At 35.4% G+C, this 16,624-nt stretch overlaps 1 protein-coding gene across 19 annotated transcripts in view; it reads left to right on the top strand.

Moving 5' to 3' along the window:
• LOC149785740 (twitchin-like) overlaps nt 1-16,624 on the top strand; it is a 469,207-nt gene that overhangs the window by 153,515 nt on the left and 299,068 nt on the right. For 17 of the 19 annotated variants that reach the window (XR_016425447.1, XM_089979624.1, XM_089979627.1 and 14 more), the window contains 3 exons: nt 2,010-2,059; nt 4,319-5,024; nt 13,881-13,994. Coding sequence is in view for 18 of the 19 variants with exons in the window: in XM_089979624.1 (XP_089835750.1) it covers nt 2,010-2,059; nt 4,319-5,024; nt 13,881-13,994 (870 nt within the window). In the remaining variant the exon portion in view is untranslated. Of the gene's footprint in view, nt 1-2,009; nt 2,060-4,318; nt 5,025-13,880; nt 13,995-15,094; nt 15,164-16,624 lie in introns of all 19 variants that reach the window. The other 2 variants (XM_089979631.1, XM_089979636.1) reach the window with 2 other exon arrangements.

Genomic DNA, 16,624 nt, shown 5'->3' with positions numbered 1-16,624 from the left:
TGAATTAAGAGTGGAAAATTTGAAATATATTTAATCACACTGAAAACTGCTTCTAAAATAGTATGTTTAGTTGATAACAAATTCATACAGTATCTGTTATAAATGTGCAAGATTTACAAAATTTAAAGCCTTTTAATAATGCAAGAAAATGTGATTATCAGTATTGATTGATATTATTCCAAATAGCATTTTTATAATAATGTGCTAAGCTGTTGAAAAAAGTATAGCAAATGTTTGAGAGATGTAGTCAAAATTTATCTTTAGTTTCAACTGTCATCCATTGAAATCAGACACAATTAGAGATATTTTGGTGCTTTAATACAATGCTTAAATTTAATCTTTTTCTAACTTCTACAGTAATTCTCACTTTCAGCATGGAATTCAGGTCCATTTAATTTTATACATTGGGTAAAATGTTTATTTGTTAACTTTTTTCCTATGGTTTACAGAAAATAATGACATCTTGTACAATTTAATAGAATTTGTTTTTCCCTTCTTTCAGTTACCTATCTTAGGTTGGTTTTGTATGGTTGGTTTAATAGGTTCATTGAATTTATGATAACTTGAACATCAGTCTTGGCATAACTTGAATGTCTTGACGAGTCTTGACCTAAATGCTTTCTCATGCCTGTAGGTAGCCAATAAATTAGGGAAAGAAGTTAGGTCCAGAGTTTTGAAAGTTCTGTTGTATTCATTTGTCTAATTCACTCTCTCATCATAATCAGTGTGAAGTAGAGGTGTAATCGTTCATCAACTAATTTCATTATATCTCTTTGTGTCAGTGCATATATTGTCTGAAGTAACTAATTTCCTCATTATGCAGTATATTGGAACTGAGGCAATGTAATGATACAAATCATAAATGTAATGCATCATAGCATAGATATAAACAAAAATTAACAAGAAAATCTGAATTTGTCTCTTCATTTGATGCAAATGGAAATTATCTATAATCACAGCAATGACAGCAACATACTTCCACACAGGCCAGCAAATTTTAATAGGTGGCAAAATTATGGTGGCATTTAAAAAAAACAAAAACAAATGTAGAGGTGAATAAAAATATGCAGCAAACACAACAAAATAAGTTTGGTGATTCATGACCCTTCTTTTTCTGCTGCCCCTCCTTTGCTATTGTTATTGTGGGGTGGCACTTCCAAATGGGACTATGGGCAGCTACAACATTGCTGAGCAGTGATAAGTCAAAGCAATACTAAACAGGGTTGTATGAGTACATCACTATGTGGAGTTTGGATGCTTTCAGAAGTACTAGTATAAGAATGGAAATTTCCACAGAAGTGTCAGCCACCAAGATGTTTGACTCCAAAGTTTGCAACATCATGATGCATATTGCATGACAAGTTCAGCATCAGAATGTGAATCATGACCAAGTCTGAAAACCAGGGCCCTGGGTTGCCATGTGGTCTAAAGTGCTTATGTTTACTGATCAATTCCATCTCACCTCTGTTCACACGGGTTCAAGTCTTGAGCTTGGCAGTGTGGTTATGTGAGAAAACTTGCCAGTAGGTTCCTGTGAGTCATTGGATTTTACTGAAGTTTTCACAGGTTCTTCCTCCATTAGTTATACTGGCTGCCATGTATAGCTTATCATGTGCTGAAAAATGGTGTTAACCCACACAACAAGAAGTCTCAAGACCAGTACATGTCATGATATGTGTCATGTCATTTCATTTGTTATGCATTGTGATTTGTATCAAGCAAAGATCCTATCCGAGTCCAAAGCCTTTCAACTTCCTTTTCCTAGTCATACCTCAAGATATAAGAAGCATTCCAAGTTTGATTACATTCCTAGATAATAGCCTACTGTGCTTTTAATACATCAGTGGGAGGGAAATAGTATAATTCATTAGTATAGTGATAATATATTTGATTTTAATTTTTAAAATTAAATGTTTGCCATTTCAAATTATCTGTTTATCTTTATATATGATATTGATGATTTCTATCCTACAGAAAGCAGTATATGAGATCATTATTTCTTTTTACAGACAACCCAAATCTTGAACCAAAGGAGGCTAAATTAGCAGAGGAGAAAGTGGTACAGTATAGTTATAATTAAACTTTGTTATAGAATTATATATTTATAGTTAAAAATGTGTTGCTATGGTGACAGTTCTGTTTTCATCTTACAAAAGAGTTAACCCGTTACTTCATCCAAGCGTCTTTGGATGCCTCTACTCCATTTGCTGGAAGCGCCTTTTGATGCCTCTACTCCATTCGCATGGAAGTGCCTTTTGACGCCTGCTGTAAACATCAACCATTTTGAGCCAGTTTTTGTAGCGCCACCTTCGGGGAAAACCCCCCTATTAGATACTACATTCATTTCTGCAAATGACAATTAAGTCAGATCACATGGTCACTGTTTATGCACTGGTTGATATCTGCTATTTAAAGTAACTGGGCCATAATCTCCACTCTCCAAAATGGCGGTCGCAGATTTCATTCAGTACTTATGAAGTTTTCACGATTAGAATCACAACTATGAAAGATTCAATAACTTAGGTAAAGGCTCTGATATTGATGTAGGCAGCAATTAGTTTTTATAAATTATCAAATTCAGATGACTTAGTGATGTAGACGCAGACGAAAAACTTGTAAATTTTGAGTACGAGAAATGGCAGCTACGGTTGGATACGCGGCCTCACTGACATGACAGTTAATGAGTTCTCTCAAGATTTTAAAGCACATAAAAGATTCTTCCTTGAAAAATAATTACATAGCTATAACAATCGGACTTTATTCTTAAATTTTTCCACATATAATAGATGTGTACCAAAAATGTAAAATGGTTAAAATTGCTGTTAAACGTAACATACACTACATTGCTTAACAGTTCACAGGCAGGCCTATGCATATGGAGTCGACTAGGTAACAGGTGTTCTATTTATAGCACGCTGCACTTTGTAACTATGCTCTGTGAGGTAAAGGGTTAAATAGAATAAGTAAATGAACATTTCTCTCTTTTGGCATAGCTTCATCTTTGATCAGTATTAAGACAAGATAGTCTAATATGTTCTTGGAGCATTATAAGACGGAAATGGGTTCCAAAGGCTGTGTTATACTGAATATCAGTATTCTTGCAGTATAAATTGCTATTCTTGTAATTTAAGAGTTTTATATTTACCAGTAATAAGTGGCTCTAGGATTTGAGCTTTGATAGCACAGTTTGCAGAGCACGGGAAATATGAGACCTTTGTTCAATTCAAGTAGAGCTTTACATATGCTTAGCTTTAATGATATTTAGTGGCCAGTTTGGTTTCCAAAGATCATATGACCATGAAGTGTAAAGCATGACCAATCAAAGCATAAACGCAAAGGATTCCAGGGTTCAAGAGGTAAATCTATTATCCAAAGCAGTACCTGCAGAATGTTAGCAACAGTTTTTTTATATATTTCCTCTGTTATTTTGTGATGTTATCACTCTGGTGGCCTAGTAGTTAGAGCATTCACCTCGGATAAAGGAGGTTGCAGGGTCAAACCTTGGCAGAATCATACCGAATGCTTATAAAAATGGTACTAGCAGCTGCCTTGCTTGGCACTCAGCATTAAGAGGTTAGTTTTAGGACTGGTCAGCCTGGTTTCGGGATAATGTGACTGGGTGGGACATCATGCTATGTGTCTGCGGTCTGATGCTCCAGTGCTGAACATCACTATAAACTGCCACACTGCAGTTAAAAATCCAAAACACACACACACACACACCTTCCATATATCTGTCTTCTGGGACAAGGTCAAGGTCACTGTGGCTCAAAGAAAAATGGCTTTTGAGAATCAACTTTGTTCAAAGCAAGTTTCTTAATCAAAATTTGTGGATGGCTTGCACTTAGGACAGTAAAGAAACCTAAACATTCTGGGGTCACAAGTCTGCGGTCATGATCATTGGAAATCGAAGAAGAAAATAATGGTTTCTATGTATTTAGTTAGTAAAAAAAATGCCTTCATAGATGGACTGTTAAACATGGAGTGGTTGCATCATGAACCTGTATAAAATGCTGAAAATAAAGTACTCTGTTAGACATACCATATATAAGAGTTATGAGTGGTAATTAAATAATTTGTGAAAAGACATACAGGAACATATTAATCATTTACATGAAAGAAGAATAAAAAACCCGAAATACAAGATAACTAAAGAATGCATGTAAATAGAAAATAATTGACATCTATTTGATATAATGACTTATGTCCACATGTAAGTTATGTACAATTTGTGAGACAGCTTCCAGGTAACTATGTAATATTAATCATAATCTTAAGTCTTTATTTTAAAACAAAAGCCTTAATTTTGCATTTATAGAAAAAGCAAGAATCAAAGCCAGAGGAAAAACCAAAACCAAAACCTGAGGAGAAAAAGCCTGAAGAAAAACTTTCCCCAAAGCCTGAGGAGAAAAAACCAGCACCAAAGCCAGAAGAAAAAAAGCCAGAAGAAAAACCAGCACCAAAACCAGAGGAAAAGAAACTAACACCGAAGCCAGAAGAGAAAAAGCCAGAAGAAAAACCAGCACCAAAACCAGAGGAAAAGAAACTAACACCAAAGCCTGAAGAGAAAAAGCCAGAAGAGAAAAAGCCAGAAGAAAAACCAGCACCAAAACCAGAGGAAAAGAAACCAACACCAAAGCCAGAAGAGAAGAAGCCAGAAGAAAAACCAGCACCAAAACCAGAGGAAAAGAAACCAACTCCAAAGCCAGAAGAGAAAAAGCCAGAAGAAAAACCAGCTCCAAAACCAGAGGAAAAGAAACCAGCACCAAAGCCAGAAGAGAAAAAACCTGAGGAAAAACCAGCACCAAAAGTGGAGGAGAAGAAACTATCACCAAAGTTAGAAGAGAAAAAACCAGAGGAAAAACCAGCACCAAAACCAGAGGTGAAAAAGCCTGAAGAACCAAAAATAAAACCAGGGGAGAAAAAGGTGGAAGAAAAGCCAGTACCTAAACAGGAGGAGAAAAAGCCAGAAGAAAAACCAGAAACTAAAGAAGAGAAAAAGGCTGCTGAGGAGAAACCCAAGGGTATGCACTTATGCATGATGAAACACTGTGGTTTACATTTCATTATAATCACTATATCTGAAGATGATTTCATATATTTATATGTCTGTGTGTATTTGTGATATTGGACTATTGAAGACAATCTTAATTGTTCAGGGAGTAAAATGCTAAATAGTTATGATGCAGTTGACCTTTCAGAAAACCACAGAATACTCCATCCACTAATTAGAATAGCCAATCATTTAAAATTGGCATTTTCTCCTGTGCCTGCCCAGAGGATCACTGAAGCTGAGAAATAATTTTTAAATATTTAGTAAAAATTTCATAGGACTTGGACATGAGGTGTTGAAGTTATTGAGACTGGAAATTGTATATATTTTATAGTGCAAACCACAGAGGTGACTCACTGGGTTCCTGACTAGTTAGATTGATCAGTGGGTCCTTGAAATGCAGTAGTTGATTCATTTGACAGGTTAATTGTTTGGAAAGTAAAACAATAGATTTGTTACTGGCTGCTTGTTGCATGAATTAGATGAGTGAACTTACATTTGAAACATTTCCTTGGAAATAAATGATTTAGACAATCTGTTAACTGGAAGAGGGTTTATCTGAATAGAGGAATGAAATGTTGCAGCTGTGAAACTGAAGCATGGCTTTTGCCAACAACTTTTTTTTTAAGAAAAGTGTGGGATGTAGTATCTATGCTTCCTTGTACTCATCCATTGTTCACACTTTTCTTTCTGTTCAGTAATTTGAATCCATTTGAGATTAAGGGATTAAACATGGCTTAGTAATACATTATCACTAGAAGTCATGAAGTCTACGACTTTGGGGGTGCTGTCTTAAAGGTCAAGGTCATGGTTCAGTATTTTTTATTTTCATCACAGTTTCCATTCCATTCTGTTATTTTAAAGTCATTTGAGATTAAGCGAGGAAACTTGCATATCATTACCAGGTGTGTTGTCCACTGAATAGGCAGTGTTATCTTCAAGGTCAATGTCACAGTTCAGTATTTTAAATTTTACATCACACTTTCATTTTTGCTCTTTAAATTTAAACTCTTCTGAAATTGAAGAATGAAACTTGGTATACTTACACATCATCACTGCAAGGTGAGTTGCATACCACGCTGGGGGTGCTATCTTAAAGCTCAAGGTCATAGTTCATTATTTTATGTTTTATATTTCACTTTTGTTTATGCTCTATAACTTTAAAACTGCTTCAGATTTAGGATGAAACTTTGCTGTATACTTTTAATCATTACTAGAACATGTGTCACATACATCATTGGAGGTCCTCTCTTCAAGGTCAAGGTCAAAGCATTTTGTTTCCAATCACGCTTCATTTTCCATTCTGTAACTTTAGAGCCATTCAAGATTAAGGGAGACAACTTAGTATATATACATGTCATAATATACATGTGTCGTACAATATTGGTGGTCTTATCTTGAAGTTCAGTGTCATGGTGTTATATGTTGAATTTTTATATTACACTTTCGATTGTACTGTAAAAGTTTAGATCCATTTGAGACGAAGAAATGAAGTTTGGTATAATTATATATCATCACCAGAGGGTATGATTTATACTGGTCCTCTCTTCAAGGTTGAGGTCTAAGGTTAGGTTAATGTTTTAGGTTTTAGTCACATTTGTCCTTCTGCTTTGTAAGTTGAGAGTTGTTTGAGATAAATAGATGAAGCTTGGTGTTCATTGCATGTTTGAGGTCTTATTCTCAAGGTCATAGACACAGATGAAGATTGTAAGCTTTTGCTTGTGCTTTATGTCATGAAAAGTTTTTGAGGTACAGGGATGAACCATGGTGTACTTTCCAAATTGCTAAAAGTAGGTCAGTTTGACCTATATTTCATGCATCAGTCTATAAAGTATGTCTTTCCTAGATAAATAAATACCTGAACATTGAAGCTTTGGGGTGGTCTTAACATGCAGTCCATTGCCAGAGTAATAATTCCAGGATGTTTTAACATTTATATTTTTATGCACATGAATCTACTTTTATCAAATCCACTTTGGCAGAACCTAAACTTTGTGATCATTTGGGCATTGACTCGTTTGTTCTCTTGGGTATGTTTGGCCACAAAGTCATTTTACTGGTATGTGAATATATCTTAATGTGTACCACACTAATTTACCCAAAGTTCGTGGTTGTGCTTAACATGTGGGACATGGTCAGCTGCTTGTTTAAAATTGTATCGTCTACCTTCATTTAAATTTTAGCTGTATAGTCTACCTTTTCATGTGAGCTCACTTTAGTTGATTCATATAGTTTTTGTAAAATTATATTTTATAATAATTTTTGGTTTTAGCACATTTAAGTTTCTTTCTCTAATGACTATATTTCTTTGCCAGATTTTATTTTTCTTAAAGTTATGTTAGTAAACTTGTTTAAATTGACATTATTCTTAACCTTTAATTGCATTTATGTCATGCTCTTTTAATGATCTTTTTTCTTTATATAGCAACACAGTCTGACTTGCATTCTAAAAATATGCATCATTACAAAAGAACTCCATCATATTGTAAAATATAAATAAGTTTCTCAAAAGTAGTGCCATTTTTATCTCCACACATGTTAGAAAAGCAGTGCTGAATCCACCATCTGCTTGTCTGTCCATCCATCTGTCCACCTGTCTTTTTACCACACCTCCATAGGAACCTCTGGGTGCGATTTCATGAAACTTCGTAGTTTTGTTGTCCCCATGGCAACCATCTGTGAGAAGGGTCTCCCCCTTGACTCTCACCCATGTGATTTCTGAGATGGGTCAAAGGTTAGATGTACAAAAATTAAATAACATTGACATTTTAAGATATTTTCTGACCAGATTTTAATGTACTGGTGTGCAATCTTAGCAGGAAGATGAATCACATCTGTGACTGATTTTTGTGTCTCTCGGTCAGTGTCTGCGTGTGTGGTGAATACCAGGCAGGGCTTGATATTGATGTTAAGCAGCTAGCATTTTGCTTGTTACAATTCTGATATGCCAGTAAATTGCCAGCTTTTTTCCTGTATATATTCTATATTAAAATGTTAAATATGTTAGATAACACTGAAAATAGCCATTGCTAGTTTAAAAAATTGTTAATTTCAAAATGCCATTAGCACTGAAAAAGTTAATTTTTAACTTTGATTCAGGGGTGTGAGGTGGTGGGAGGAGGGTTTTTGGTGGGGATTTGTGATGGCAAGACATTGTAGTTGCTAAAGTTTTTTTTTTACTTTTATAAATGTGAAATATTACAATTTCATCTTTAGAACGCATGGTTACACTGTGTTACCTTGTGATATCTCAGAACAGGTTGCATGTATGAGTGGACTTTACTCTGAGTTATCTGCTGCCAAATATTTTCATTTTAACTTTAGTTGATTTCAGATCTAGGTGCATATTTTATATTTACCTTTAGTTGATTTCAGATCTAGGTGCATATTTTATATTTACCTTTAGTTGATTTCAGATCTAGGTGCATATTTTATTTTTACCTTTAGTTGATTTCAGATCTAGGTGCATATTTTATTTTTACCTTTAGTTGATTTCAGATCTAGGTGCATATTTTATTTTTACCTTTAGTTGATTTCAGATCTAGGTGCATATTTTATTTTTACCTTTAGTTGATTTCAGATATAGGTGCACATAGTATTCTTTATTTCTTTTGTTATTAAGTATTTGCATGTGTATCTTTGAGTAGATGTTATTCCTTGAACACTAACCAACACACAGTGCGACAAACTTAGTGGGATAAACAATGCAAGACACTTACACTATTAAGGTAACATTTTCTTGCTAATGAAATTTATGAAAATTGATGCAATACACATGTGATATTGTCTCAAAACAAAGGAAGTTGAAATGATACCACATTTTTTTGTGAGTAGCCCATGTCCAACTGCAGACAGTATAGACATACAGTACTATGTGAAAAAAGTGACTTCCAGTTACATTCAGGTTATAGGAGGTAAACTAATATTATTGCTGTTACTAAAGAAACTAAAGTATTAAGACAAAATAGTACTTAAACATGTAACACTTGGTAAATGATGTCTTGGTTGTCATCATTAACTCACACTTGGTAAACGATATCTTGGTTGTCATCATTAACTCGCACTTGGTAAATGATATCTTGGCTGTCATCATTAACTCGCACTTGGTAAATGATATCTTGGCTGTCATCATTAACTCGCACTTGGTAAATGATATCTTGGTTGTCATCATTAACTTGCACTTGGTAAATGATATCTTGGTTGTCATCATTAACTTGCACTTGGTAAATGATATCTTGGTTGTCATCATTAACTCGCACTTGGTAAATGATATCTTGTCTGTCATCATTAACTCGCACTTGGTAAATGATATCTTGGTTGTCATCATTAACTTGCACTTGGTAAATGATATCTTGGCTGTCATCATTAACTCGCACTTGGTAAATGATATCTTGGCTGTCATCATTAACTTGCACTTGGTAAATGATATCTTGTCTGTCATCATTAACTCGCACTTGGTAAATGATATCTTGTCTGTCATCATTAACTCGCACTTGGTAAATGATATCTTGGCTGTCATCATTAACTCACTTAGGTAGAGTCTATCAGTCCTGGTTAAGATTGATTGAAAGCATTCCTAATGTCAAGAATAACACGAAAATGTGATTTGATGTAGAGTTTGTGATGTGATATTGAGGTCTTTTGTCAGTAATGGCCAGGGTAAGGATTCATTGGTTTTTTTCTCTCCATATTTTGTCATCCTAGACAATTATTCTCCAGGAACATTCATTCACATTTCAAAATTCTTTTGCAATATCTGTTCAGAAGTTTTCATTAAAGAATTCTTATATACTGGTCAGAGTCAAGTATTCCATTGAGTGGGTCATATTTCCAACACCATTGCAGGTAATAGATCTCCTAAAACATGGTTGGAATATTTTTGAATGGCAAATGTGCACTGTACAGACCAGAATACTCAGGTTTCCAGTTTGTGAGTCTTCTCCCTATGGAAATGTTCGATCTTTGCCCAAAACAACTTTAGCTTCATCTTCATAAATTACTTTTGACTGCTAATCTACAGTGGTCCCGTGTTTACGTTTATAGCACAAAATACACAATGCATGATTATGCTGAGAAATTGTGGTCTTATTTCTTTCAGTGTATCTCTTCAATCACTAGCTCTTCAATCATCTCTTTAACGAACATGAACACTAACACATTCATTAGAAGCTTTGGTTACATCTGGCAGAAATTGTCAATGATTGTCAAAGATTGTGATGAACAAGAAAAGGAAGTACTTAGCTGTCATTCCCAGACAGTGTTAGGAGATTTTTGGACTCAAAAAGGGTATTTTGAGATCTCAAGGGGGTGGGGGTGGATTAGTGTGCATGACCCCAAAAAAGCAAAAACGTCCAGTTGAGAATAAGCTATCTTTTCATATAAGATCATAGAAAATGACTGGAAATTCAAATTTGATCAAAATGAAGATAACACATTTGTTTTCTTTGAAGCATTTAATACAGTTACGAATCACATACAGTTGGTAGACATTGCATTGTCCAATATCATCACACACATGCTTGAACTCACATAAACCAAACCACATATGGTAAATAAAAATTTAAAAAAAACAAACACCAAATTTATGACTGTTTATCTTTGCAATCATTAAAAACTGTATTTACATTTGATCAGATTTCCCTGGAGATCTTGTTGAATATTTCTCAGAAATTCTAAGTACATGTAGAAGGAACAGTAGTAAAGACCCTAATCTGCCTGTGTAAATATGGTATACCTTGTCAGAGTGTAGGAATGTCTCTCCTCAAAGATGACATTTTAAAATTAGTTCATTCTTTTGGGTAGTTTTTGCAATACTTATTGTCTGTTGACTGTACTCAGAAATGACTCAAGGCACGACTGTTTTATGTCCATCCATCAGTGCAGTATTCATCCATTCATTATACAAAAACTCAGCTTTTTCATGTTGCACATCTTTTTGATTTCCAAACAGAAGAAAATAAAACAATATTCTGTCACTAAAAAATGTATTGAAGAAGTGCGATGACTTATTACCAAAGGAGACTTATTTATATGCTTTAACATTTTTTCTTCCTTGTTTTCCAAATAATCCCTTTTTCTTGTATATGTTGAAATGTACCCTTTTTTGAGAACATATGTTTAACCTCCTACTTTAAAGTTTTCAGTGTACTGAAAGATGAAGGAATACCAAAACATCTACCAGTATCCTACAAGTTCTCATCGATAAAATAAATATTACAGGTATTTCACTTTTAAGAAGTGGCTGTTGAGCACATTTTTCTTACTCGATGTTAAAAACGTTTAGCTCTTTACACAAAACAAAGTATTTCCTGAATTGTTCTACTGTAGATATTTTACCATCAGGGTTCATTTTGTTGTAGGGTTTAGCACCATTTTTCAGCACAGTTTAGGCAGTACATGGCGGCCAGTATAAATGGTGGATGAAGAACCTGGGTAAACCCCAGAAAGAACCACCAACCCATGAGAAGTTACTGGCAAGCTTTCTCATATACCCACATTAGACTCGAACACATGCAGATAGTGCTGAAATGGCAGTGATCAGTAATGGTTAGCGTTTTAGACCACTTATCTTCTCAAGGCTACCTACCATCAGGGTAATTTCTTAAAATGATCTAAATTGTTGGTCAGTTTGTGTTTTCCATACTGATGAAATCTTACTTGTTTTCCTTGTGTTCAAGTGTTGTTACTGATGTTGTAAAGACTGATTTTGCTGTGATTCCTTCCTATAGGGATGTTTTAGTGTACTGGTCATTGTCCATTGCCTCGGCTATGATGACAAAGGACATGTTGCTTTTGAACAAAACTAAAAGTCATCCTCCTGTTGCACAGGGACTTTTGCAAGAAATTATGGCCAATCAGCTATGCTTATAGATGAACAAACGATTTCTGTCAGAAACATACAGCAACCATATTTAGCATCAGTATCGTTGTTGATACTGTGATTGGACCTGTTTTGAGTCCTCAGTGCAGTCATTTATGCCGTCATTAAGTTCAGTTATTCTAGGGAAGGATCACACACTATTGCAGCCATATCTAGTATCGGTTTGGTTGGTGACACTGAATTTGAGCCTGTTATGAGTGCTCTTGGGGCTGTTGAGCAGCCACGACTCTCTTCTGTTCCAGGGTTAGAATGACCTTCTACATCATGAAGGGCATCATGAGTGAGTCACTTATGGACAAAAGAAATAACCAGTGTGCTGTAAATGATCAGATGTGGCAGCATGTTAAACTTCTACAAAAGTTGCCAACTAATGAGCAATAATGTCCTCTAATAAATGCACGCAAAAGGAAAGGTTTTTGAATGTTGGAAATTTTTCATAATAACAAGGCAAACCCCCCCCCTCAGCAATGATGATGACTCACTCACTTGAGCAACACTAGGGGACAAGTTAGAAGGCATCTTACAGAATGTAAAGCATATGAACTTCAGATGACTTCTGTGATCTCCAGGACTGTATAGGACCTGCAATTTCAGGACCGTACAGGACCTGCAATTTCCGATCAGTTGGCTACTGTGATGAATTCTGGCATGCAAACTCAGGTATCGGCTGATAAGATTGAGATGTTATCGAAGTAATGCCTGTGGCTAAAGAAATGTAATAATGACAGCTTCAAAGAGGAAATTTAACAGTGACAAAAGTAAATCCAGAAATTTGGTGAAGAGTGTCTGACCATAACTGGTTTGTTGACAACCAAATGCACCAGGTTAATCATTATGACCAGTATTAAAGTTGTGTGTGCAAGTTTTTGAAAGTCACAATTCTTAAACATCAGTTGCAGCATTTAAGTAATACCTTGAGATAATACCACCATATGTATTGAGTTTATGCCATCGGTTAGTTCCAACTATTAATTTTACCATATATACTTTCTTATAAGACAACTCCAACTGCAAACTGCACAGACACAGATCTCGCGGACCCAGATTGAGGATTGTGCAGTTTGTTAGGAGTCATTAATATGTATCAGTATGATAGACTCTGATCTGCCTGTACATTATGCTATGGTAGATCAGGATCTTTGTTGTTTGCAGGTTGACTCAACTTATAAGTGAGTATATACAGTACCTGTTATGTTTGTCTGAATTCAGTTTATGCTTCTCCTGCTGAAAGTATGTAATGAAGATGGATCCGCTACAGTTGATGTAGATTATTTCTTTATAGGCTTACTTGGAATTCCTCTTAATTAATTGTCTATGAACTGATCAAAGGAATTAAAATCTCTGTATTTTTAGAAGTATGGTTAGAACTGATTGCAAATGAGAACTTGTAGGATGTTAATGCAAGGTACAACTTTTAATTTGAGTAAAAACATAAATATACGCAGAGTGGATTTGGAAATTTTAAAATTTTAATGAATTTGAGTTGTGTGCATAGAAAATGGCAAATGAATTGGAATACTAATTTCTATCAGATACTTTAAAATAATCTTTATATCCAGAATGCTTTATTAAACAGGGACATTTTGAAAGCAGTGGATATTCACATATAAATTGCTGGAGTTATGTTATTGATTATATAGTCAACAGCCAGTATGCACGATATTGTAGTTTATTGCTTGCCTTTGTTTTTTACTTGGTATGCCAATACAGAATCAGTCTTCAAAGTTACAATAGATAAACCTTAGCCTGCTACCCCCATTCACAATACCCCAAGACTGTACCCACCACCGTTACCTCCACTACTACTAGTCAACATGATGTAACAAAGCCCTACCCTGAATCCACTTCTAAGATAGCATCCAAATCACCCTCCCCAGTCCCTCAGTCTGAAAGTGAGAAAAAAATGGCCATTGTCACCTCTGGCGAGTGAGAAATCTCTTGTTCCAGAGATGGAAAAATCCAAAGAGGAGCCAAAAGATGAGGGGAAAACTGCACCATCTCAACGTGGCCGGGCACCATCCATAATCACACCTGAGGGGCAAATCGAGCCAAATGAAATAGGTAATGGTGTTCATTAAAGGGTTGTTTACACGCTCTTGTATGGAACATGTAAATTTTAACCCTGACTGCAAAAGCACTGTGTTATAATAAGCTTGACACAACAGAAAGTTTCTTATCAAGAAACCGTTCTGATGTGGGTGTAGTTTAAAAAAAAAACATCTTATCAAGAAAAATGTTTTGCAAAAAATTTCTTTAGTTATCCACCTGTACTTAAGTATAGTTGATAATCAGAATGGAGGTAAAGGATTCAGAATCTTGCTTTGTAATGTATATTACTCATTGACAAGTCTGATCCAACTGTAAACTGCATAGACCCAGATTTGTCATCATATAATGAACCACTATATCTTGGTCTATGCAGCTAGCACAAATTGGTAGAACAAACATTGTAGACCCTAATCTGCCAGCACTTTATGAAGTGGCGGATCTGGGTCTGTGTTGTCTGCAGTTTGAACCAAGTTAAAAGCAAGTATAGATGGTACATAGAATCTTGGTCAGTTTCTGTGGGACAACCGGATCAGACAGAGGTAAGTCAAAGCAAGCAACAGGGTTCACACAATGCAGCAAAAAAAAAAAAAATTCAGGGAAAGAAACAACAAAACAACATTTAAGGAATATGGCAGCTGTTTAAACAAGGCTGTGTCATCATACATGTTTATTTAACAGCTGCCGTAATAATTAAATGTTATGTTATTTTAATTAAAATCTAGTTTAATGTCAGTTAACAAATATCAGAACCTAAAATATTTGATATCAGTAAGTCATTTATTCTGTCTTTCAAAAGCTGCAAGTTTCAAGAGTCCCTAAGTCGACTGTGAGTGTCTTAGATCTTGTATCGTTTAAGATGGTTATAATGTCTTTTCATGGAAAAAGTAATTTTATTTACCAACATATCCTGGTAATATCATTGCAAATATTGTGCCATATTTTGTGGGAACCCTGTGCTGCGTGTGACATGCATGCCTATATATTAGACCACCATCCCTCTCCAGCATGCATTACATTCTACAGTGTAGTACCAGCAACAGCGACACCAAAAGCAGAAATGAAGGAAGAACCAAAGTTCAGTGACTAATTTATTAGCCATTCCCTTTTAACAGGGAAGAAAACAGGTTTCAGAAAACAGAAACATTACAACAAAGCACCAACAACAATCCTTGAAGAAGGAGGTATGTGTCAACTTTTTAGACATAATAGCTTGAATAGGTGATCCAAAGGAATAGAGATCCAGAATGTTAGTCTATTAATCAATCATTCTAATCTTGGGCTGAGTTTACAGAAGATGTTGTACTTCTATGTTCCCTTATGACGCTGAAGGAGGTAATTCATGAGATGGCCATGTTTGCATCAAAGCATTTGCCCTTGCCTAGGAGTGGTTCCCAAAGTGGGTGGTACTGCCCCCTTGGGGGAGGAATTGCCAAGGGGAATGCCAATGCTGAATAATACTTTTTACGGGGTAAGGTAGGGGGCACTGAGGCTAACCAAGGGGGCACTGACTTGAAAAAGTTTGGGAACCACTGATCCAGATTTGATTATCATCAACATTGTGATGATGTGCCTTGATCATATCAGATTTGAATTTTAGAAAGGCAGAGCTCAATTTCTCTAGACCAGATTATAATATGTTTCTTTAGACTGAGAGATGATTATTTACTACATGTATACAATATGTTCTTAATTTGACTTTTTTTACCTATTGACCATGATTTGTTGAGAGAAATGTACACTTCGGCCAAGCTGGATGGCTGGTGTTTCATTGTGCTCTTAATATTGCAGACTGGTACCCTACTATGTGTGTACAATATGTTCTTAATTTGACTTTTTTTTACCTATTAGCCATGATTTGTTGAGAAAGAAATATCCATGTCAGCCAGGCTGGATGTTTGGTGTTTGATTGTACTCTTAATATTGCAGACTGGTACCCCAATCAGCATCCTAAATTATGCTCCTTTGCAATAGGTCAGATGTCATAGGGGACAGCTGGATTACTCACACACAAAATGTACACAAATTCTAATTCCAGTTTGCAGTAAACACTTTTACAAAACACAGTTCTTATTTGGGCATGTGTTCATCAAAGTTATTTCTAAAGGTAGAGTATTTTCCCCTCCTGACCTATGACCTTTTGCAAAGGGATGTAATACATCTTCTCAGGGAATGTGAAAATTGGTCAATGCATCCAGTATCAGCCTCACAGGGCATTAACTTCTACCAGTTTTTTTTTTTTTAAAAGCTGAATATAAAGTCAGGTGTTGTATTTTTTACCATTGAATAATTGCACATACCTAGATCTGCCATGTCATAATGTACTGGCAGATCTGGGTCTCTGCAGATTTTTAGAAGTAATCAGTGGAACAAACAACAAAGACCCGGATCTGCTGGTGCATTATGCGATGGCAGAGCAGGGTCTGTGTTGTTTGCAGTTTGACTTATATGTAAACATACATGGTAGATAAAGATCTACACAGTTCACTTTTAATTCTTTGTAGAAGAAACAGCTTGACAGAGATCTACCAGCTTGTTTTGGAAGATCTGAATGCAGGTTCATTTATTGGGGTGCATGTCATAAGCAAGTGAATAATTTATATTGAAGATTGTTCAATCATTGTCAACTATTCTTCCAGGTCATG

The sequence above is a fragment of the Sinohyriopsis cumingii genome, chromosome 13, assembly GCF_028554795.1.
Source record: "Sinohyriopsis cumingii isolate HCF-2022 chromosome 13, ASM2855479v2, whole genome shotgun sequence".
Lineage (NCBI taxonomy): Eukaryota > Metazoa > Mollusca > Bivalvia > Unionida > Unionidae > Sinohyriopsis > Sinohyriopsis cumingii.
Note: the sequence above shows the minus strand (reverse complement) of the source record. Positions and strands in the feature narration are given on the sequence as shown.